At 40.1% G+C, this 25,009-nt stretch overlaps 1 protein-coding gene across 2 annotated transcripts in view; it reads left to right on the top strand.

The window, feature by feature from the left end:
- NIBAN1 (niban apoptosis regulator 1) overlaps positions 1–25,009 on the top strand; it is a 150,930-nt gene that overhangs the window by 72,032 nt on the left and 53,889 nt on the right. For both annotated transcript variants that reach the window (XM_004372957.2, XM_023728122.1), the window contains exon 5: positions 3,670–3,837. In XM_004372957.2, coding sequence (XP_004373014.1) covers positions 3,670–3,837 — 168 coding nt within the window. The remainder of the gene's footprint in view (positions 1–3,669; positions 3,838–25,009) is intronic.

Below are 25,009 nucleotides of genomic sequence, written 5' to 3'. Positions count from 1 at the left end.
AAAGGAGAAAAAAAAATAGTTGGGTATCAACACTCCCAGGATGGTATGGCAGTTCCATAAATTTGTCAGGAACTCAGGCTCTTTCCAGCTTTATCCTCCTTTGTCTCCCGGTTGTGACTCTTACTGGCATAGCCCAAGGTGGCTGCTGGAGTACCAGCTATAGTGTTCTCATCCTAGATGACGAGAAGGAGAAAAGGGAAGGAGCCAAGCACATTCCCTCTTTAAGTATACTTCCAGCAAGTTTCACATACCACTTCTGTTTACATCTCATTGGTCGAAACTTAATGGCTGTGGGCACACCAAGCTGCATGGGAGGCTGGACATGTTGTCTTTATTCTATGCAGCCACTTGCCCAACTAAAAATCAGGGTTCTTTTCACTGAGAGAAGGGGAGAATAGATAATGGGTCAGAACTACCAGTCTCTGCTACAGCATTCAGTCATTCTCTCAGTTGTCTGTTCATTCATACACTGATTCATTCATATGTCACTAGTGCCAGGCATTGTGCTAGATACTGGTGGGCCACAGTTGCTCTTCCAGCACATTCCACTGTTAACTTCAGATTTCAGGACACTGAACCACGGCTCCCAGGTATGCCCCAGGAAGTCTGTTCTTTGTTCAAGCCAATCCTGATTTATTAATTTCCCAGTAGTCTGGCTCAGTTTTGGAGCCTCCCTTACGGTTATGATCCATTTATTAGAATGCCCAGTGCTTTCAGTTGCCTCATAGAAGCCCTGAGATTAGAGGCCCTGAGCTGTAGGGAACGAGCATAGAATTAACTTTTTCTTCTGCTTGTTTTCCATGGCCCTGGAAATAAGCTGGGGCTCATTTAACCAAGTGCAATATCATATAACTGGGATGCATGGAAAGGAATGAGGCTTAGGTAGAAGATCTGATTAGTAGGATGGTTTAACATGACTTTCTTAGAATTAATTTTGAGGGAAGAGGTGGAAGTACCACTGTTTAGGGCTTTTAAAATGTCCTAGGACAACGTAGCACATTCATTCATTCAACAAAACTGCACCTGAACATTTACTAGGTCCATGACTATGCTGTGGGCTGAGGATACAAAGGTAAGTAAGACAGTCTCCATCCTCTAGGGGTTCCGATCCAGGGCAGTGGTTCTGCTTCTTGGGGAGGGTGACCATGTGACACTCAATGGAGCACCTTGTCTCATTCTCTACCTCCCACCCTGAGTGTAGGTGCCAGACATGGAAACAAATTATTACAATATTTTGGAGGAACAAGGTAGAGAACACCCATTCTGTGCCTGGTGGTGGGGGGAGGTGCCAGCAAAGGTATCTCAGAGAAGGTGGCTTTGAACTGACTTTTGAAGGATGAATGCGAATTCTCTATGTGAAAACATGATGGAAGGAAAGGGTAACATGGACTGCAAGAACTATATATAAAATGTCATGGAATGAATGAACACACCCAGGAAGAGTATATAGACTGCGAGTGGAGCAGAAACCAGCACAGAACAGGGCAAACGTCAGCACTTAAGGTGGGGATGGATTGAGGGGATGGAAGAGCCAATAAAGGTGGCAAAGAAGAAAGAAACAATTAAAAAAAAAAAAAAAGCATGAAAGAATCCTGGAGAGAGAGGTGTTTCTGGAAGTCAAGGGGAGAGAATGTTTTCCAAAGTGGAGGTGGCTAGGAGCAACAGATGTTTAAGGTCAGATTAAGAGGATGGGTAATAAGAAGTGATAGGTTGAAAGTCAGGATGACATTAGTGACCTGCTGGGGCAGGAATTAGAGCAAAGTGAGAGTAGGAATTGATGGAGTGAAGACAAGGAGTGATACTCTGTCAAGAGGTTTGGTAGTGACAGGCAGGAGTGAGAGGTGCAGGCAGGAGATGCCGGGCAGAGAGCAGACCTGATGAGATGCGAGCTTGCAAGGAGGGTGGGGAGAGTGCTTGCATGGGCAGACAGCTGAGCTGCAGAGGGGCAGTAAGGAAGGATGAGCTCTGTTTTTCAGGTCATTTAGAAGAGAGGAAGTTGAGAGAGAATGTGTCTGATGGCCTTCATTGTCTCTCTGGGGTAGGATGTGAGGCTGTCTGCTGGAGGGTGACAGGTTAAGCTGGTTGAGGGATGCTAAGGAGAGTGAACTTTAGTTTCCCGCATTCCGTGAAAACATCTCACACCAACTTTCCATCCAACGTCCTGCCCCAAATAGTTACTGTCTTTGTTTGCTAGGGCTGTGTTATGGATTCAGTTGTGTCCCCCCAAAATGTGTATCAACTTGGCTAGGCCATGATTCCCGGTATTGTGACGTTGTCCACTATTTTGTGATCTGATGTAATTATCCTGTGTTGTAAATTGTTACCTCTGTGATGTTAATGAGGCAGGATTAGAGGCAGTTATGTTAATGAGGCAGGATATAATCTACAGGATTAAGTTGTATCTTGAGTCATTCTCTTTTGAGCTACAAAAGAGAGAAGTGAGCAGAGAGGAGGGGGACCTCCTACCATCAAGAAAGAAGAGCCAGGAGCAGAGCATGTCCTTTGGACCCAGGGTCCTTGCACTGAGAAACTCCTAGACACAGCGGAAGTTTGACGACAAGGACCTTCCCCTAGAGCTGACAGAGAGAGAAAGCCTTCCCCTACAGCTGGCGCCCTGAGTTCAGACTTTACCCTCTGAGACTGTGAGAGAGTAAATTTCTCTTTGTTGAAGCCATCCACTTGTGGTGGTTCTGTTACAGCAGCACCAGATAACTAAGATAGGTTGCCATAACAAAATACCACAAAGTAGCTTTAAAGGACAGAAGTATATTTTCTCAACAGTTCTGGAGGCCAGAAGTCCAAATTCAGAGAGTTGGCAGGGCTAATTTCTGTCACCTCTAGGGGAAGATCCTTCCTTGTCTCTTTTAGCTTCTGCAGCTCGGCATTTCTTGGTGTTCCCTGGCTTGTAGATGGATCCTCACATTCTGTCTTTCCTGTGTGTGACTCCTTTTATAAAACATCACTTAGAAAGGATTAGGATTAGGACATACCCTATTCCAGTATAAGGAGCCCTGGTGATACAGTGGTTAAACGCTCGACTGCTAACCGTAAGGTTGGTGGTTTGAACCCACTCTGAGGGAGTAGGAGGTCCTCCTCCTCTCTACTCACTTCTGTCTGTGGCAGTCAGCTTCGGTAAAGATTACAGCCTTGGGAACCCTATAAGGCAGTTCTGCTCGTCCTGTAGGGGTGCAATGAATCAGAATTGACTTGATGGCAACAGGTTGCGTTTTGTTTTTTGGTACTTCGATATGACCTTGTTTAATTTAATTGATAACATCTGCAAGGAAAAACCCTATTTCCCCAAATAAGGCTGCATTCACAGGAGTAGGAGTTAGGATTTGAACATATTTTTGGGGGGACACTATTCAATCCAAAACAGTTACCTTCCCAGCCTGGAATATGTGTTTTAAATAGAAGATGTTGTGTGCTGTCAAGTCGATTCCAACTCATAGCAGCCCTATGTGACAGAGCAGAACTGCCCCATAGGGTTTCCTAGGTTGTAATCTTTATGGGAGCAGATTGCCAGGTCTTTTCTACCACTGAGCTGCTGGTAGGTTTGAGTTGTAGACCTTTAGGTTAGCAGCCAAGCACTTAACCATTGTGCAACCAGGTCTCCTTTTGAAGAGAAGATGCACGTTTTAAAACATTTGTGTTTTCAATAATCTTTAGCATCCAGTGAGAAGGAGAACGCTCAGCCCTTTGTGGTCCTGCCAAAGGAATTCCCGGTGTACCTGTGGCAGCCGTTCCTCCGAGATGCCTACTTCTGCTTCCAGGAGCCCACCGACCAGAAGAAGTTTAGTGCGCTCCTGAATGACTGCATCAGACATCTAAACCATGGTATGGCTTTTTTTCCCTAACTTCTCCAGCGAGGCTGGTTTTCTGAGTTGCCTGGTCAGTCATCTGTTACACTGACTCCTAGAAAGAGCTATAGAGGTGCTGCCTCAGGGACATTCATGGTGGGAAGGAGAGGGAAACCAAGTGAAATGAGAGTTTTGTAGACAAGGAGTGTGGTCTGCCTGCTGGTTGTGTAGTCAGGTCTGGGTAGACAGGATGGGGACCAATGATCTAGGGACAAAGGTAGGCAGCATTCAGAGTGCTGTATATTCATGTATATAATTTCTTATCCTTTTTCTTGATTTAAAAAAAAAATCTAATTGCCAGCAAGAATGTGCCAGTTGTCCCCAGCAAAATCCTAATCCTTACGACATTTCTGGCTTAGTCCCAGCTTCATTTCTAAAATAAGTTACTCACTTAAGATCACTAGCACTGTTGCTTGTCACGTAATACTTTTTCCAATCAGTGGTTCTCAAACATCAGGGTGTATAAGAATCACCTGGATCCTTAAGACACAGGTTGTTAAAGCACAGGTTTCTGGGCCCCACCCCTGTTGTTGTTGTTGTTGTTAGGTGCTGTCAAGTTGGTTCCAACTCATATCAACCCTGCAGGGCGAGTAGTACTGCCCCGTAGGGTTTCCAAGGAGCAACTGGTGGATTTGAACTGCTGACCTTTTGTTTAGCAGCTGAGCTCTTAACCAAATATTCTGATTTCCTGGGGTCTGGGGTGGGCCCCGAATTTGCTTTTCTAACAAGCTGACAAGTGATGCTGATACTGCTGGTCCATGGACCACACTTGAAGTGACATTGCTTTAGGCCATTGTGCCTCTAGGTATGGATTTAATTAATATTACTTCTATTAAAAAAAAAAAAAAAGCAAAGAAATGTTTCCATCCAATATGTGATGTTTTTGATGAATTTCTTTGAATGCTGGTTTTTCTGGACTCCATGAAGCCTTTGGTTAGAGATAATTGAACTTGTCATTCTTCGCCAGTTGGAAAGGCAGCCAGTCAATCAGTCAAATCTCATCAAGGGTCTACTCTGCACTAGCCTGTCTCTGGGTGTTAGGGACAGAGTAATGAGCCATGCAAAGTTCCTCCCTCAAGGAGTCTAAATTCAGACTGGGAGGAGGACAGACACGTGCACAAGATCATTTGGCAGTCATAGAAGTTAACGAGTTACAGAGTAACTAGAAGTCACTGCCTAGTGAAGAAGGAAGTGCAGTACTCTAGACTCATCAGCAGAGGCCTGTTTAAGGAGATGACATTTGAACTGAGTCACCTCATCCATTTGTGCCTTTATTCCACTGTACATTTACTTTAAAGCTCTGAAACTTCCCTGACAGGGTCAGTCCCTCAGAGTGAGCATCACTAGTGATGAATCTCAGCCTGTTCTGGATTTCATTTGTGTATCCACAGAAGGCTAATGGAAAAAGATAGTGTCACTCTATTTTGCTATAGCAACTCTGAGTAACATCAGTCATAATTTTGGCTCATAACTGTTAGAGCCTATATAAAAAGCAGACCCTTATTAATATCTTGCCTTGTGGTTCTGATGTTTTAGTGACAAGTATGGCACAGCACTGCCTGCTCTGTCTAGCTTGTTTTCCAGTATACCTACACCTCTGTGTTCAGGGCCCTAGTCTAGTATGAACATGCAGTTGGCACTAAACACAAGAACCACAAAGTTTCACTAAGCAGAGAATGTTCTTGGCCCAGCCAGATGGGACTTGCTGCATTCTCCCTTCAAGGTGCATAATAGGAATTTCTCTGGGGAATTTTTGGATGTTATGTAGCCTGCATTTGGGCTCCATTTATGGAAGATTTCCGTTGATTCAAAACCCAGCTCTGCTTTCCAGTATGTTATTGACAGCACCAAGAGAAGAGTGTCCAGTCAAGTTGCCCTGGTTCTGAGTTATATTCCTCTGTGCAGAAACCAGTTGTTCTCACTCTGAGGCTTTATGTACACTTAAAGTGACTTGGTGTAACTTCCCATAGCTCCAGTCAGAACCAAAGACGATCTTAACGTTGTAGGTAACAGTCCTTGACTATCAGGGCCAATGCCCTCATGAGTCTTTCCCTTCTCACCTGTGTTTCTGTTTTTGACACTCAGCTCTAGGGACTTTTGCGTCTTTTACTGGATCACTTTTTCTGTTCTACTCTTTGCCTGTTATTCATTGTATGCTCTTTGGTAATCACTAAGACATTTTCAGAAGTTGCCAGTTAACTATTTTTTTCAATTAATATAGAACAGTTTAGAAATAAATGTAAAATTAGGGCTTGTGGTAAGGACCAGAGACCCTAAGGTCTTTGAACTGATGAATTCAGGAACACTTTTTCTCTTCTTGCAATTTCATGTACCAAGGAATGATTATCCTGAGCTGTAAGAACTGACTAGTATTAATAATGATCTTTCTTCCATATTGCATGTGTACAACCCTCTATATTTGTCAAGAGTTTTAACTATATCCCTGTAACTACAATGATTATATTCTTCAATCTAGAATTCTGAAGAACAGGACTGAATTTTGGACAACAGGACTGCCTTGGAATATCTTGGCTCTGTATGAAAAAAGAACTGGTTGCCGTTGAGTTCATTCTGACTCATGGTGACCCCGTGTGTCAGAATAGAAATGTGTTCCATAGTTGTTTTTTTTTTTTTAAATAACATTGTGTTTAAGGTGAAAGTTTACACAGCAAATTAAGTTCTCATTTAACAATTTCTACACAAATTGTTCAGTGACATTGGTTACATTTTTCACAGTGTGCCAACATTCTCATTATTCCCATTCTGGTTGCACCATTTCCAGTAATCTAGTTTCCCTACCTCCTTAACTTCTTATCTTTGCTTTAGAGTAATTTTTGACATTTGGTCTCATATAGATGATTTTTTAAAGGAGCACATTACTCATGGGTGATATTCTTTATTTTATGATCCAGTCTGTTATTTAGCTAATGGGTGACCTTAAGGGATAATTTTGGTTTAAGGTTTAAAGAGTATCTCAGGGCAATTCTTTGGAAGATTATTCTAGTCTCAACTGGTCCAGTAAATTTGGACTTTTTAAGAATTTGATTTCTGGTCCACATTTTTCTCCTGTTCTATCAGGATCCATCTATTGTGGCCCTGATCAGAATGGTGCGTAGTGGTAGCTGGGTACCATCTAGTTGTTCTGATCTCAGGGTAGATGAGTTCATGGTTCATGTAGACTGTTAGTCCTATAGACTACTTTCTTTTTTGAGTCTTTTGTTTCCTTCTTTCTCCTATGTTCTGGACAAGTAGAGACCAATAGTTATATCTTAGACAGCTGCTTGTAAGCTTTTAAGACCCCAGCCTCTGCTCACCACTTTGGAATGTAGAATATATATTTTATGAACTATATTATGCCGATTAACCAAGTTGTCCCATGAGACTATGGTCCTAAACTCCATAGGATTTCAATGGCTGATTTTTCAAAAGTAGATCACCAGGACTTTCTTCTAAAGTGACGCTGGGTGGACTCGAACTTCCAGCCTTTCCTTTAGCAGCGAAGAGCATTAACCGTTTGTACCGCCCGGCGACTCCATATAAGTCCCCCCTATATGAGAGATGTGGGGAGATTGCTGACTTCTATATCTAGGCAAGTAGAGTAAGGGCTCATCAGTCTGCTGTTGCTGTTCCTTCATTGCCTCTCAGACCACCTTCTGTATCTGCTGAGAATGGGTCCTAGACATTCTAGCAGCTGATGCTCGGCTATTGTTGATCCTGTGTACTCAGAAGTCCCCAGGGATCTGTGAGGAAAATAATTTCATTCCCTTCGTGGTAAGTTCCACAAAGAATACCTGTCATTTGGGTTTCCTGAGATACATCCCTTAGTGCTCAAATTCCACTATGACCCAGCCCACTTGCCACAGGAATGCTGGGTTGAAATAGGTCCAAGTATCCTCATCGATTCCTTCCTGATTATGGAACTGCCCATGTATGAGGTGGGTGAATTCCCTATTTAACCGTGACAAGGGCCTGATTACATCCTGTTCTTTGACAGTAAGGGTGCCTCCTAAGGTAGTTAAGGGAAAGTAGAGGGCTCCATGCTCCTCCTTCCTTTAGGGGAGAGAGATGCCACTACATGCCTTAAAGATTATTTACACTCCTAAGGAGCATAAAAAGGAGCCCCGGTGGTGCAATAGTTAACCGCTTGGCTGCTAACTGAAAAGACGGCGGTTCAAACTCATCAGTGGCTCCATGGGAAAAAGAAAAGACAAGACAATCTGCTACTGTAAAGATTACAGCCTAGGAAACCCTATGGGGCAGTTCTACTCTGTCATATAGGGTTGCTATGAGTCAGAATTGACTTAATGGTACACAAAAACAATAACAAGGAGCATAAAGGTGGGTTTTTTTGGCACCTCTTCCCTGAGCAGCCATAAGAAAACCCCACAAGATTAATCTTCAGCAGAAATCCCACTCCAACTCACTGTACTCAATATCAAGCCCACTCCATGACATATGCCCAGAGCAGCTGCTGTCCTTTGTCCCTCTTGGAATCACACTGCAATCACCTGTCCCTAATCAGGGAAGGCCAGGGTCCTGAACATCTGCTGCCATGAAATGGGACTAATATAGAGCCAGGATGTTCCTAGACAGTCCTGTTGTCCAAAATTCCATCTTGTTCTTCAGAATTTTAGTTTGCAAAATAAGATCATTGTAGTTACAGAGATCTAGTTAAAACTCTTGACAAATATAGAGGGTTATCTACATGCGATATGGAAGAATGACCATTATTAATACAAGTCAGTTCCTTTAAGATAAACATTCCTTGGCATGTGAATTTGCAGGAAGGAGAAAAAATATTCTTGGCAGGAACAATAGGATACGTGAGGGCCAGGAAGTGAGACAAAATATGGGCCATTAGAAGAAACTGAAAGAATTTTTTGTGGCTAGTGCTTAGAGAGGAGAGAGAAGCCAAGTGAGGATGGGGAGATGGGTTGGGGCCAGGCTATCAAGGGTTTTGTGATGCATATTAAGGAGTTTGGATTTTATTCCAATAGTAGTAGAAAATCATTAAAGGGTTTTAAGGAGATAAGTGACCTGATCAGTTACGTATTTTAGAAAGGCCACACTGGCTGCGTTGTGGAGCTTGGGTGTAACAGAGGCATGCTGGAATTTCAGGTGATCACTTAGGAAGCTTTTGGCAGGCAACAAATGGTGGTAACCTGCACCAGAGAGGGAATGGTGAGAACTGGCTGGATAAGAGAGATATCCAGGAAGTAGAATCAGCTGGGTGGGGGCATTGATATCGGTGGTAGAATTCTTGCCTTCCATGCAGGAGACCTAGATTCGATTCTCAGCCAGTGCACCTCAGGCGCAGCCACCACCTGTCCATCAGTGGAGGCTTCCATGTTGCTATGATGCTGAACAGGTTTCAGTGGAACTTCCGGACTAAGACTGGACTAGGGAGAAAGGCCTAGCAATCTACTTCCAAAAAATCAGCCAGTGAAAACCCTATAGATCACAACGGTCTCATCTGCAACTGATCATGGAGTTGGTGAAAGACGCGACAGTGTTTTGTTCCTTTGTGCAAGGGTTTGCCATGAGTAGGGCACCAACTCAACAGCAGCTAACAACAACAGAATCAACAGTCTGTGGGGATAGATAGGACGTGGGAAGTGAGGCAGTGGAAGAACTCAAGGGATTTTCTCAGCTTTCTGCCATTCTCTGAGATGGGGAACGCTGCAGGTGGAGGAGCAGGTTCTAGGGGGAGGAGATGATGTGTTCAGTTTTGCACATGTTGAGTTAGAGGAGTCTGGGAGGTGAGAAAGTCTTATAGACAGATACATGTACAAGGCTGGAGATCAGAAGCCTTAACTGGAGTGGAGTCACAGGTGGGAAGTCAGCAGCCTCTGTGTGGTCATTGAAGCCATGGATGACTTCATGGGGAGGATGTAGGCTGTGAGCCCCCAAAGGCAGAGGCTGTCTTTTATCTTTGTATCCCCAGTAATTAGCCTATGGCTCGGCATCTGGTATAGGCTCTGTAATGATGGAATAAATGAATGAAAGGTATGTCCATTTTCCATCCTTAAGAATAGTTGCAAATATGCCCATGTATGAAAAAGCGTGGGGTATGTGTAGTGGCACAATTTAAAGATATTTATTCTCAAATTTTTAACATTAAAGTCAAATGGATTGGTGCTTTTATGCTATATAAACCTAAGGTAGTGTAATTACTACCTTAGATAAAATATACTCATTACACAGATCTGTGATTTTATGGTTGAATCTTTAAGCAACATGTTCATCAGGAATTTCAAGGCCCTTGTGAAATACGGTACCCAACCAGGCTGTCTTTGACTCACCCCTCTTCGTACCCCTCTTATATCTGATCAATTGCCAGTGTCTCTTCTGTATTTTACGTCAAGTTCATTGCTACCAACCTCCTTTGGGAATCACATAAAAACTATTTGCATAGGCTTTTAGTTGAGCTTACTTTTTCCAATTGCTGCCATCCCCTTCTGCATGTAAAATTCAGATACATCATCTTAAACACAATTTTTGTCAGGACACTTTTTTATTAAAATCTTTCAATGGTACTACCGTTGTCAAAAGGATGAAATACTTCATTCCCAAAAGACTGGCTGTGCCTGGTTTCCTATGACTCTCCGGCACAAGCCTTCTTGTCCCTAACCTGGTTGCTCTGTTCCTCCTACAGTCTTCGAATGGGACTTGAACATCTTTGCTTCTCGTTTCCACCTATTGAAATTCTCTCTTGCTTGTTCAAGAACAGACTTCAATCTGACCCATGCCATGAAAGCTACAGTGATGACTTGTTGTGAGCAATCACTAGACCCAATTATCAGTTCCACCAACTGAATACCCACCACATTCTGCCTTATGTTAGTCATCTTCATGCCTATTTGTCCTATTACTCTAACTCTATTTCAAGTTCCTCAAGGGAAATCATATTTTATGCTTTTTTCCCCCCTTGGTGTGCTCAGACAATATCTTTGTGTTTCATGAAAAGGTTCAGAGACACTGTTGAATTAGTAATTATAATTAGTGTGTTCAATTGTAAAATTGAAGTAAAGCTGATTTCAGAATTTAAGTGTGACTTTACGTAAGACAGTTATAAATGTGGGTTGGCCTAATGCATAAACATACTGGCATGAGTGAGTGAAGGAACTGATCAATATAAATGCATTGTAGTCAGCCTAAGCGGTCGGATGTTAGAAGGCAGCCATGACTGGATGGACGGTGACTCTGGGATGGAGGTGAAATGCTGATGAACTTTTGTTCATCAGTACTATGATAGCTTGAAGGACATCCAGAGCTGCCACTAAACAAATGCTGTGTCCACATCATCATGAACACTAAGAAAGAGGGGGCAGTAGAGCATCTGGGAAGTGTGCAGGCTCATGGGCCAAAAAAGGCAGTGTAAAGAAGAGCCCCGAAGAATATGACGCAAAGACCACAATGATGTAAAGGACATGTTGCAAACCTCTGCTTCAAGTTGGACTAGTTCAGTCACTTATGACAATTACAAAGTCCAAGGGCGCTTGGGATGGACTGAGTCAGGCTGAATGTGGAGCTCTGGCAGCGATTGCTTTTTGCAATTGGTTACGCTGCTGGTGTTGTTTGCCTTGAGCTCTTAGCCCAGAAATCGCATGGCAAATCAGGTGCCTTTATTAGATTTGATTTTGACATTTGCACATTTTAGGCGTTCGGTAAGTGTTGCTGAATTAAATTGAAATTTAGAACAGAAAAGGACCCTACAATTCAAATCAGATAGAGCAAATCCTTTTTGGTGTGTTTATTTGAATGTAGTATTATATGCTCTCTAGCACTTAGCAGCAGGTCTCAGACCTATTTTCACCAACTTAATTTCTCCTCGGAGCAGTCTCTCCTCTTCCCATTATCACCTATGAAGCAAGTTCATTTCTTGAGGGACTAAGTGGTGTGGGCACTGAACAATTTTGATTAAAAATATACAATAAATTTTATTCTGTAATGTCTGAAATCATCATACTTTTGAATTTTGTGGCACATGTGAAGTTTATATTTATGGACAAACACATATCTATGAGTTGGAAAATTCTAGGTTATACTTAGGCTCTTTTGGACACTTTTACTATCAAATGAATAATGTTTGACTAGAGCTAGATAAATAAAAGTACAATTTTTATAGATATCTCTTTAAATGCTTTTACTTATAAAAAATCTTTTTATAATTCTATTATAAATATCTTTTTGGCTGTTTTTATTTATAAAAAATTCTGTGGTATACTTTGGTTGCAATTTCTAAAAACCTCTACACACTACAAACAAAATGCTTGCTAATTACTCTTTAATAAGTAACTAGACATCAATTTCCAGTTTTCTCTGGACTGTCCTAAACAAAATTATTTAAGAGAATTCTCTCTGCTTGCAGACCACATTCTGTGCTCTTTGCCTCTTATACTCAGTACGCTACAAATTATCAATATTTCTCTCGGTTCCTTTGTATGGGATTTTTCTCTTGACTTCTCTGTCCATTGCATACTGTCTATGTTGTTGTTGTTAGGTGCTGTTGAGTCTATTTTGACCCATAGCAACCCCATGTGACAGAGTAGAACTGCCCCATAGGGTTTTTTTGCCCATAATCTTTATGGAATCAGATCGCTGGGTCCTTCTCTTGCAGAGCTGCTGAGTGGGTTCAAACCACTAACCTTTCAGTTAGCAGCTGATTGCTCAACCGTTGTGCCACCAGGCCTCCTAAAACTCTAAGTTTGAAGGGACTTTTGGTCATCTATTCCAGCTCCTAAGAATCCCTGGATGGTGCAAATGATTAAGCACTGGGCTACTAACTGAAAGACTGGAGATTGGAACTCACCCAGAGGTGCCTCGGAAGAAAGGCCTGGCGATTTGCTTCTGAAATGTCATAGCCATGAAAACCTATGGAGCAGTTGTACTCTGACACACATGGGGTCATCATGAATCGTAATCCATTCCACGGCCGATGGTTGGATTTTTTGTTTTTTTATTCCAACTCCTTAGCATTTATTTGTGTTGAGGCTCTAAAGTGACTTACTTGTCCAGTGTCAACAGCCAGTTAGTGGCAGAGAACCAGTTGTCTGACACCCAGTCCTTGACATCAATTTCAGTTATCCATATCATGTTGTCTCCTCAGCATGACTTTTCAAAAGACTCTCTCATTTTTCTGGTCGTTTAAAATACATTACTATTAAATCAGCCTACTTTTGTGATACGTTTGCGTGATCAGTGTGAAGCAGATACAAAGCTGTTCACTTGAGATCATCTGAAACCTGGGCTATGCCTGGTTTCTTGACAAGTACTGAGTTTAACTTGGTATTTCGTCCACCAAATAAACGTGACTATATATTTTAGTTTAGCTGTGCTCTGAAAATAAAACAATAATGTAACTTGTTTATTGGCTAAGTTTTGTGTAGTCTAAAATGCAAATCAGATATATGTCTTTACAAAGATTTTAAATAAAAACTGTAATTTGTAAAGGAAGTTTATACTGCGTGTGATTTAAATTTATAACTACGGAGTTGCTTATATTACTTGAAGCTTTCAAAATAATCTAAGAGTTGGAACTGAAAGAACAGGTCTCCATCAGAGTCTAGAGTAAATAGAACTGCTTTGTCTCAGCCACTTAGCGTTTCTCACCACTAGTGCATGTGTATATAGTCTTAGGTTCATTTGTTGCCTAAAGCTATGTTGCCATGGAGCTACGCTGACATTCTTCTTTTGACCTGTCAAACAAGTTATGTTTCAGAGAAACCAGTGATTTGACTGGTTCCCACCCCCGCCTCCTCCAGTGAACCAAGTAATTATTTCATCTAATTGCATGAGTATTTCGTATGAAGGTCTAAAAGTTGTGTGATTATGTAGCTAAGGGTGACAAATTGGAACACTGATTAAAAAAAAAAAGATTAAACAAGCAGAGCATTGAGGTTAATTCAAACAAAACTTTTTTTGCCTGTGCTATTTGGATTGGGTAGTTTCCAAAATCTCTGGACAGTTTTTGATGTTGTTATGACTTACTTTGGCAAACTTGAATAGTTTTAAAGTTTTTTACTTGTCAATGGAGTATGGTAAAATTGAAACACACAAAAATGACAGAACAAATGCTGGTAAGTAAATAAATCTGGTCGTTTTTGTGAATTTGAGTTTTGTTCTACATTTTTCTTCTGCTCTGTCCGGGACCCTCTATTGGTGGTAGCCGGGCACCATCTAGTTCTTCTGGTCTCAGGCTAGTGGAGGTTGCGGCTCATGTGGTCCGTTAGTACTTTGGACTAATTGCTTCCTTGTATCTTTGGTTTTCTTCATTCTTCTTTGCTCCACATGGAATGAGACCAATAGCTGTAACTTAGAAGGCTGTTTACAAGCTTTTAAGACCTCAGATGCTACTCACCAAAGAAGGATATAGAAGATTTTCTTTATGAACTATGTTATGCCAATTGATCTAGATGTCCCCTGGGACCATGGTCCCAAGCCCTCAGTCCCAGCAACTCAGACCTCTGAGGTATTTGACTGTGTCTAGGAAGCTTCCATGACTCTGCCACTGTGTGCTCTATTATATATATGAATATACATGCTGCATATACTAATATGTATATAAAAAATGTCCACAACCAAATCTATATAAATATGTGGGTGTACTCCTATACTCCCTTCCTACCCCTATTCAGCATACATATCTACTTATGTATCTGGTTGTAAATTATTATTTTTACTGTTGTTGTAGGGTTGTATATGTTATATAGTATTTATTGTGGTTGCCTTTTTTTTTTTGTTTGTTTGGTCAAGTTGTACTGACTTCCCCTATATTGTGTATTGCCTTTCCCTTCACCAAACTTAACACGTCTGCTATCTAGTTAGTGATTTTCCCCCAACCCCTCTCTTCTCCCTGGTAACCATCAAAGATGGTTTCTTTCTGTGTGTAAATCTTTTCTTGAGTTTTTACAATAGTGGCTGCATACAATATTTGTCCTTTTGTGATTGACTTACGTCACTCAGCCTAATGTCCTCCAGATTCATCGATGCTGTAAGATGTTTTGTGGATTCATCATTGTTCTTTATTGCTGGGTAGTATTCCGTTATGTATATGCACCATAGTTGTTTATCCATTCGTCCTTTGATGGGCACTTAGTTTATTTCTATCTTTTTGCTATTGTGAATAATGCTGCAGTGAATATGGGTGCGCATATGTCTATTTGTGTGACGGCTCTTATTCCTCTAGGATATACACCTAGGAGTGGGATTGCTGGATCATATGGTATTTCTATTTCTAGCTTTTTAAGAAAGCACCATATCGTTCTCCGTTGTGGTTGTATCATTTTGTACCAGCAGTGTATGAGAATTCCAATCTCCTCACAACCTCTCCAGCATTTATTGTTCTTTGTTTTTTTGATCAGTGCCGTTCTTGCGGGTGTGAGATGGTATCTCATTGTAGTTTTGGTTTAGAGCTCTCTAATGGCTAGTGATTGTGAGCATCTTTTCATGTATTTGTTGGCCACCTGAATATCCTGTTTGGTGAAGTGTCTGTTCATGTCCTTTGCCTGTTTTGTGACTGGGTTGTTTGTCTTTTTGTTGTTGAGTTGTTGGACTTTTCTATATATTTTAGAGATTAAACCTTTATCAGATAAATATGTCGCTGCCAAAGACTTTTTCCCAGACTGTAGGTACTGCTTTTACTCTCTTGATAAAGTCTTTTGATGAGCATAAGTTTTTAATTTTTAGGAGGTCCAAGCTATCTAGTTTATTTTCTGGAGTTTGTGCATTTTTAGTTATGCCTGATATTCTATTTATGCCATAGATTAGGGCCCCTAGCATTGTCCCCTTTTTTTTTCTCATAATCTTTATAGTTTTAGGTTTTACATTTAGGTCTTTGATACATTTTGAGTTGGTTTTTGAGGTATGGATCCTGTTTCATTTTTCTGCAAATGGATATTTGCCAGCACCATTTGTTGAAGACACTATCTCTCCCCCATTTAATGGATTTCAACGCTTTGTTGAAGATCAGCTGTCCATAGGTGGAGGAACTTACTTCACAGTTCTCAATTCTGTTCCATTGGTCTATGCGTCTGTCATTGTACCAGTACCAGGCTGTTTTGACTACTGTGGCTGTATAGTAGGTTCTGAGATCATGAAATGTGAAGCCTCCTACTTTCTTCTTCATTTTCAATAATGCTTTACTTATCCGGGGGTTCTTCCCTTACCATATAAAGTTGGTGATTAGTTTTTCCATCTTGTTAAAGAATATTGGAATTTGAATCAGGATTACATTGCATCTATATATGCTTTGGGTAGTATTGACATTTTTACAATGTTAAGTCTTCCTATCCGTGAGCATGGTATGTTTTTCCATTTATGAAGATCTCTTTTGGTTTCTTGCAGTTATGTTTTGTAGTTTTTTTTGTATAAGTCTTTTTAGTCCCTAGTTAGAGTTATTCCCAAGTATTTTATCCTTTTGGGGGCTATTGCAAATGATACTGTTTTCCTGATTTTAGAGTTCTCTTTGTTAGTGTAGAGGAATCCAACAGATTTTGTGTGTTGATCTTGTACCCTGCCACTTTGCTGAATCCTTCTATTAGTTCCAGTAGCTTTTTTGTGGAATCTCTGGGATTTTCTATACATAGGATCTTATCATCTGTGAATAGAGATAGTTGTACTTTCTTCTTTACCAATTTGGATGCCCTTTATTTCCCTTTCTTGTCTTATTGCTCTGGTGACAACTTCCAGCACAATATTGAATAAGAGTGGTGATAAAGGGCATCCTTGTCTGGTTCCCATTCTCAAGGGGAATGCTTTCAGCCTCTCTCCATTGAGAATAATGTTGACTGTTAGTGTTGTACATATGCCCTTAATGATGTTGAGAAATTTTTCTTCTATTCCTATTTTGGTGAGAGTTTTTTTTTATCAGGAATGGGTGTTGGACTTTTTCAAATGTCTTTTCTGCATCAATTGAGATGATCATGCAATTCTTTTCCTTTGTTTTATTTATGTGGTGGATTATATTGATTAATTTTCTAACGTGAAACCATCCTTACATACCTGGGATGAATCCCACTTGGCCATGATGTATTATTTTTTTTTTTTTTTGATATGTTGTTGAATTCTATTGGCTAGAATTTTGTTCAGAATTTTTGTGTCCATGTTCATGAGGGATATTAGTCTGTAGTTTTCTTTTTTAGTGGTGTCTTTGTCTGGCTTTGGTATCAGGGTTATGCTAGCTTCGTAGAATGAATTTGGAAGTGTCCCTTCCTTTTCTGTGTTCTGGAATGGTTTGAGTAGTACTGGTGTCAGCTCTTCTCTGAATGTTTGGTAGAATTCTGTAGTGAAGCTGTCTGGTCTAGGGCTTTTTTTTTTTTGTGGGGAGTTTTTTTTTATGACCTCTTCAATTTCTTCTGTTATGGGTCTGTTCAGATTTTCTACTTTAGTTTGTATTAGTTTAGGTAGGTAGTGTGTTTCTAGAAATTTGTACATTTCCTCTAGTACATTCCTCTAGGTTTTCAAATTTGTTGGAGTATGGTTTTTCATAGTAGTCTGTTTGATCCTTTTTATTTCAGTTGATTCTGTTGTAATGTCAGCTATCTGATTTCTTATTTGGGTTATTTGTATCTTCTGCTTCTTTTGTCAGTTTGGCCAGTGGTTTGTTGATTTTATTGATCCTTTCAAAGAACCAACTTCTAGGCTTGCTGATTCTTTTGTTTTTCTATTTCCTTTATTTCTGCTCTAATTTTTATTATTGTCTTTCTTTTGGTGGCTGTGGGCTTCTTCTGCTGCTCTTTGTTTGTTTGAGTTGTAAGATTAGGGCCCTTTTTCTTTTTTGATGTGTGCGTTTATTGCTGTAGATTAACCTCTGTGTATAGCAATATACACAGGTTTTTGCTGTTTTTTGCTGTGTCCCAAAGGTTTTGGTATGTTGTGTTTTCATTCTCGAAATTTTGTGTTTCATCTTTGATTTCTTCTATTACCCAGTGGTTTTTTGGCAAGGTGTTTTGCAGTTTCCATGTATTTGATTTTTTTTTTCTTGTTCTTCCTGTTGTTTCTCATTTTATAGAGATTAGAGAAAATGCCTTGTATTATTTCAGTGTTTTTGTATTTATTGAGGCTTGCTTTTGTGACACTGGAGGACAGAGTGGAACTGCCCTGTAGAGTTTCCAAGGAGCAACTGGTGGATTTGAACTGCTGACTTTTTGGTTAACCACTTTGCCACCAAGGCTCTGACTAAGGTATAGTGCCTGCCATATAGTGCCTGCCATATTGCTGAACACCCATAAATAATATGTGAATGGTGTTGGTAAGTGAACCATCACTGATAGCAGTTTTGCAAAGTCTTCTTCTTTCTTTGAAGCACTAATTCATTTTGCAGCCATGTTACACTGCTCTTGAGGGTCTGCCACTGCACATTTGCCACCCTGTCCTTAGGAAAAAGACTTAAAAGCTAAAGCTGACATTCAGAACATTTTGAAGTTCTGGGACCACTTTAAGGAGACCTGGTGGCACAACGGTTAAGCACTCGGCTCCTAACCAAAAGGTTGGCGGTTCTAATCTACCCAGCAGCTCCGCAGGAGAAAGACCTGGCAATCTGCTCCTATAAAGATTACAGCCAAGAAAACCCTATGGGGGCAGTTCTACTTTATCACATGGGGCCGCTATGATTTGAAATCAGCTTGATGACACCTAACATCAACAACAAGGACCTCTTTAAGAATTGATGTTTCAGTCAACTCTATGTTGAATGCTCTCTGGAACTATAGCGCACATCAGCCCATAACAATAATAATGGATGAACCTCAGTCATCAAGAGAAAATTAAATCATATCCTATATGCTATGTGTAAGATAATAGAGAAATGTGGAATACATTTTAGGAAGCTTTCTATTAAAAATAGTTCAAATCTTTCCTATACATAAAGGGTTAACTCTCCCCTCTGAAAACTTTTCTTAATCAAAAGATCTTATTTATTTAGGGTTATCCATAGACAGGGATTTTTAGAAATGTTTTCCAAAAAAATGATCCATCAACCACTTGCATCTGAAGGACCTGGTATCGGATCAAGATGGAGATGAGAAGACTGCTCGTTAAAATTTCAGGCTTTACCCCAGACTCACTGAATCTCTGGAGAAAGGAGGCCAGAAATCTGTACTTTTAACCAATATCCCTTTAAAGTTAGAGAATTGTGGCCGCCTTGGATTTTCCTCTCAAATGTAAGGTATTTTACTTTAAGCAACTTAATTTTTATTTTTCTTTAAATTATATTACTGGTGGAGTGTTATGATTTTTATAATATGAAATTGGTGCTTGAGGTGATATTAAATAAATTAGTTAAAAAGTAGTGAACAGCCATAATGTGCTTAGCAATTATAAGATAAATTTGAACTATTTGTATTTTAGTTAGGGTGCTGTAACTTGACTCTTCATAGAATTTCCTTTTTAAAAAATAATCTTAAGTCTCATATTAAGTACGACTGAGGGATATTTTATTTATTTACTGAGATTTGCATTTCCAGGGTGACCCTTTTTCTTTAATACTGTATTATCTAATACATTTCTACTTTTGTGTAAAGCTTCACTCTGCCAATCTGTACCTTGTATACATATATATGTGCAGTCTTCTCTAGTGAAATAAAAAATCCTTCTTCCTTTCTGCTTTTGTCCTCTACTTCTGTCAGATTGAGAGACTATATATTACCTCTAATTTAGAGATGGCTATAAAATCCCAGATTTTAAATCCCAAAAGTTATTTAGTCCATTCTTTTTGTCTATTCAGTCTTGCAAGCTGTGCTTAAGGCCAGGAGCTCTGTGTTTCAAAACAAGTTAACCACCTAAAGCACAATAAAAAGAACACAAACAAAAAAACAAGTTACCCTAGCCACAGCCTTTAAGTGTTGTGTAGATCAGTGATATTAGTGAAGTCAGTGAGCGCTCTCCTGAGTGCTGGAACAAAATACACTATGCTGTGTGCTTTACATGCATTAACTCAATGATTGTCAAGCTTGAGTGTACATTAGAATCACCTGGAGGTCTTGTTAAAACAGACTGTGGACCTCACCCCCAAAGTCTCTGACTCAGCAGATCTGGAGTAGGTCCTAAGAATTTGCATTCTAACATGTTTTCAGGTGATGCTGCTGGTCTGGGGACACGCTTGGAAAACCATTGTATTAACTCATTTAATCCTCATAGCAATACTATGAGGTTGGTACTATTACTATCATCATATGCATTTTACAGATGAGGATTCTGAGGCAGCTGGTAAGACAGCTGGTAATCAGTGCAACCAGACTTGAAACTCAGGTAGTCTGACTCCAAAGCCCATGCTCTAACCCACTGTACTATGTGGCTTCTCTCAATCAGCAGGTTCTTATTAAGCACCTACTGTGTGCCAATTATTTGACGAGCTGTTACAAAAACAAAAATCTAATCCAATTCCTTACTCAGGCTCAGCTGATTTGAGGCTGGTCACTTCTTACTGAACTTAACATCAGCATGGATAATTTAATATCTATTTGAGTGGGAAGAATGCTGCTGTACCCATGTTTAAATTCAGGTGGCATTTGAGATAAAGAAGTTAAGTCTTTTCTCTGTTTTTATTAAACATGAAGTTGTGCCCTAACCCAAATGGGTGTTCCTGTGGTAAATTGTGTACTGTAAAAATGTTCTCCCAAGCCAGAATTTTCTTGGCTCATGCAATTATACAGCTGAGAATAATTTTGTGGGGTACATTGCTGGGGTGGGGTTGAAAAATTCATGGTACTTATGTATCACTAGCTCCTCTTGTTTTTGGCACTTAGCCTTTATTTATTTATTTATTTTTTCCTTTTAGCATTTTCTTATGTCAACTGGATTTCTGCATTGGCTGTTGCTGTGGGTGTTGGGCTGCAGGGTGGGATGTCAGGGGCAGGGGTGGGGGGTTGGTAGTCCTGACCTGACCTGATTCTTTTAGTGTTTTCTTATGGAGACCACAAATCATGCTTCAAGTGACCAACATCTGACTGTTAGTGTGACATTCCTATTTTAAGGGGCTTAGAAAGGGAGGTGAAAGGGAAGCAAGTTAGGGAGGAAGAATGATATCATAAGCCCTACTTTCACATCTTACCAGACAGAGCCACTCCCAACCAAGTTCCTTTCCTGCTGGAGATCTGGGAATGGCCTATGTAAATGCCAGCTAAGAAAGGAACTGCAACTTCTTTTCATTTGTACTTCCCTGTTCCTTCCCCAGATTTCCATAGAAAGTAGAGGACTGCCCAAACTCTAGACTGGTGATTACCATTTTTATTCTAGTTTTGTGAATGCCTGTCAGGAATAAATGACCTTTGTCGAAGTAGACAAAGTGGGAACAAAAGGACATTTAATAAGTATCTACTGTGTCCAGAACATTGTTTTAAAGGCTAGGGGCAAAATACACCAAAAAAGTTTGGTCACTGCTTGTAAACAAGATTCAGTTTTAAGGCTAGCCCATTCAGCAGATAGTGAGAGATTTTGGAATTATTTTCTCCTGACTTTCAAGGAGAGGTAGAATTAAAAAACTGGAAAGTCAACCAGGGACATCATTTCACTTCATTCCATCTTACCTCAAGTCAACTCTTGCCCACCCTTAAGTGATTCTGTTCCAGAGAACATGGAGAATCTAGCCATGGTGAGTCTTAACCATTGTCCTTTCACTCTTAAGTCCCTTGTGAGGAGGATAATAGTTGAAGGTCCCTCTCTTCTTTTCTTTTCTACTTTTTGAGATGCAGTGTAGATATTGTTGAGCTTTGAGAACCAAAAGTCTTTCCACAAAGTCCTGGGCTCTTTTTGACAATAGTAATGAATCAGTCTTGCCAAGAACATGGGTGGTTTGCCTCTATCTAGTACTTCTTGTTAGAAGAGGCTTGACACGCACAGTGAGCTGTACTTCCTGGCATTACATGCCCTCGTCACAAACCACAAAATTTTGAAACAAGGGCATTCATTAAGGACATTCAATATTAGAGCTGGGTCACTTTTGATATGTGTATTATGTGTGTATATGTGTGTTGTATGTGGATGGAGGCTACACCTCAGCTTTCTGGTTGTCCTGGATGATGCCTCTGCATCAGTACAGGTGCTGCACTTCATATGTTTTGTGCAGTTTCAGGTCATCGTATTTAGTGTTTGATTAAAAATGAACTAATTTATCTGCATGTATCCTGATAAATGGACAGCAAAAAGGAAAAAAATGTTGAATTCTGATTGGGTGAAAGATGTGCAAACTTCCATTATTTCTCCTATAGATACCTTGCAAACCTTGGATTGCCAGGTGAAGTTCTAAATATCATTCATTTTGAAATAGATTGATTGACATTTATGGTTGAGTTTGGTCATGATGTAGTGTAGGGAAATTCCCAGCACAGTTGTGTGAGCTGTCATTACACAGAGAAGTTGGTCAAAAAATTTTTTCACCTCTGGTGATTTTTAGGTCCTTATCTGGTGGTTTTAAAAGAACATGGTACTGCCCAGTTAATACCATTTATCCTGTTGGCAGGTAAGGGATGTAAGTGGCTTATGGTCTAATTAAGATGTTGCTACAAATGTAAATTTTATAACTAAAGAAAAGGGAGCAGACTAGAAATAGAAATATAATAAGGAGTTAATAATCGGATTAAATGGACTGTTACTCATTCTAATTTTACAATTCTATTTCTTGTCTTCTTAATTTTTCTCTAAAGAACGTGTCCTAGAATTACAACACATTTTCATTACCCTTTGCTTCTTTCTGCTGTTAGAAATAAATCCTGGACCAGTAGCTCACTTTTGAGTTTCTGAAATAATTTCCTTAGCTTGATTTTCTGAAGGCCTCAGCTTATATGTCATTTCCTCTAGAAAGTCTTCCTTAATTTATTAGGATTAAATAAAAGCCCCTCTGATTTTCTTTCTTTCTGTCTGCCCATTCATTTGTCCTTCTTTTCTCTCTGTTCTTACTCCCATCATTGTACTAATCACATTATGTCATCCTTCATTGCCTGTTTCCTTGTCTGCCTCCTAAAGCTAGAATTTCCTAGGGCTGGGCCTGTGTCTTTCTACCAGGTTTGAATTAGCCACTAGGCCTGGGGCATAGTCAACACTCAATACGTTTTTTTTTAACTGAATGGGTGAGCATAGGGAGGAGGTTATCATTTGGAATGTCTGGAAATGATAAGAAGGGTTAGAAAGGCAATCCAGATCATTTGGGAAGAAGGTCCATTGTATTTATATTAACTGCAAAGTCTTGGAAGACTCAGCTTTCTTCCTTGACTCCCCTTGCAGTTGTTTGCTTATTTTCCATTTCTCCAAAGGCGCATCAACTTTGTAACTTTTTATCACGTGCCTCATCACTCCCTGTCATTCCTGTTTAGCCTTCCTCCTTTACATAAGTGACTTAACAAAAGAATCCCAAACACTGTTTCCTCACTTCTGCAGACTTTTCCTCTCACATTGATATGGCTTCTGAAACCCTATCCCCTGCATGAAGCTTTACTGGAACAATAGCAGGGAAGATAATACTGTACTGTATCCGTACCCGTTGCCTTCAAGTCGATTCTGACTCATAGCGACCCTATAGGACAGAGTAAAACTACCCCGCTTCCAAGGGGCGGCTGGTGGATTTGAACTGCTGACCTTTTAGTTAGCAGCCAAGCTCTTAACCACTGTGCCACCAGGGCTCCAGGGAAGATAATAGCTTTTTCCAATTCCCTCCAATTCTAACATGCAACTCATACTTGGTCACTGACTAAAGTAATGCATGTATAAAGTGTTTATTTATCATTGTATAGCCCTTAGAGAAAGAAAATGGAAATGAAATGGTATGTATGTTATAGCTTGTCAGAGATATGCTTGCTAATTTTAATTCTGAAATATTAGCTACTGTTGCTGATACAGTGAAACCCGTGAGAGCCAGAACTTGATGAGACTGCCTTGGTTTTCCAAGTCCTGCAAATTTTCTATCTTTGACAGGGTACAGTCACCACTTTTCTATTGTGCTGTATTTAGTGAAAAAAATTCGAGTTTTCCTTCTCTGACAGGTTTCCGCCTTACACAGGTTCTGGCTTTCACAGGCTTTACTATATTTATTGTGCACTTAACTATGTGCCAAGCCCTGGACTACGGCTGACAACAGCCTTAGATAGTATTATTATCCTGAGGAAATGGAGGCTTAGACAGGTGAAGGAACTTGCTCAGAGGTAGACTGTTATCAAGTGGTGGAGTCAGAATTCAAACCTGAATGCTGGACTCCAAAGTTCATGCTCCTTCCAGCTGTACAATGTGAATACAAACCTAAAGGATTGCATTCAGTTTCTCCTGGCACAATTTAAGAGAGATTTTGGAAAGTAATGATACTATCAACCAATTATTGAGTTCTGTGAGTCAAAATTGACTCGACAGCAACAAGTACGGGTAGCTAGTATACTGGGTGCTTGATATATGCTCTTTCAATCCCCATGAAGATAAATAATTTTTATCCCCATTTTACAGATGAGAAAACTGAGGCTCAGGGAGATTAAGAAACCTGTTTAAGGTCACAAGGCTGTTAGGTGGCTAATCCAGATTCACATCCAGATTTATGCTCTTGCTGCTACAATATACTATAGTGTCTTCAGATAGGTGTTGAACAGTGTGAGGTCTGGAAACCAGCCTGTATGCCTGAGAAAATTGGGTAAGTTTAGCATGGCAACGATGAAGGGAGGGAAAAATCTTCAGGTATCTTCTTGCTTGTAGAAGAAGGGTCAGACATATTTTGTTTTACTCCAAAAGGCCAAAGTATCTCTTGTAAGTGTAGGTGATCCAGATTCTGTAATGGCAACAGCAGTTGCTTGCTTTTTGGAATTTTAATTAAAAGTAGAAATGTAAATTAGAAATAAAAATTGTCATTCAAAATCAGTAAGAACTCAATTTGAACTCAGTTAAAGTCTGTTACATGCGTTATCTAAATATGCATCATATTTTTGTTGTCACAGAAGGAACACCTCCAGAATGACAGAGGTGAAGCTTCAATGTCTGTTGCAGATCTTCCAGAGTGAAAGCAAAGATAATCTTATCTGTCTTCTTTTTGTCCATCTAAGAATAAGGTACCAGTTGTTCCACAGGAAGATATTACCAACTGATGGGGTGGGAGAAGGGAATGGGCTTAGAGTTCAAAGCCTTCTTCATAAGGCAGAGGAAACTGGATGAGTCAACTAATAATACAAAAAAAAAAAAAA

This window comes from Trichechus manatus, unplaced genomic scaffold, assembly GCF_000243295.1.
Source record: "Trichechus manatus latirostris isolate Lorelei unplaced genomic scaffold, TriManLat1.0 scaffold00021, whole genome shotgun sequence".
In the NCBI taxonomy this organism is placed as follows: Eukaryota; Metazoa; Chordata; class Mammalia; order Sirenia; family Trichechidae; genus Trichechus; species Trichechus manatus.
The sequence above is the reverse complement of the archived record's forward strand: the minus strand, read 5'-3'. Positions and strand labels throughout refer to the sequence as shown.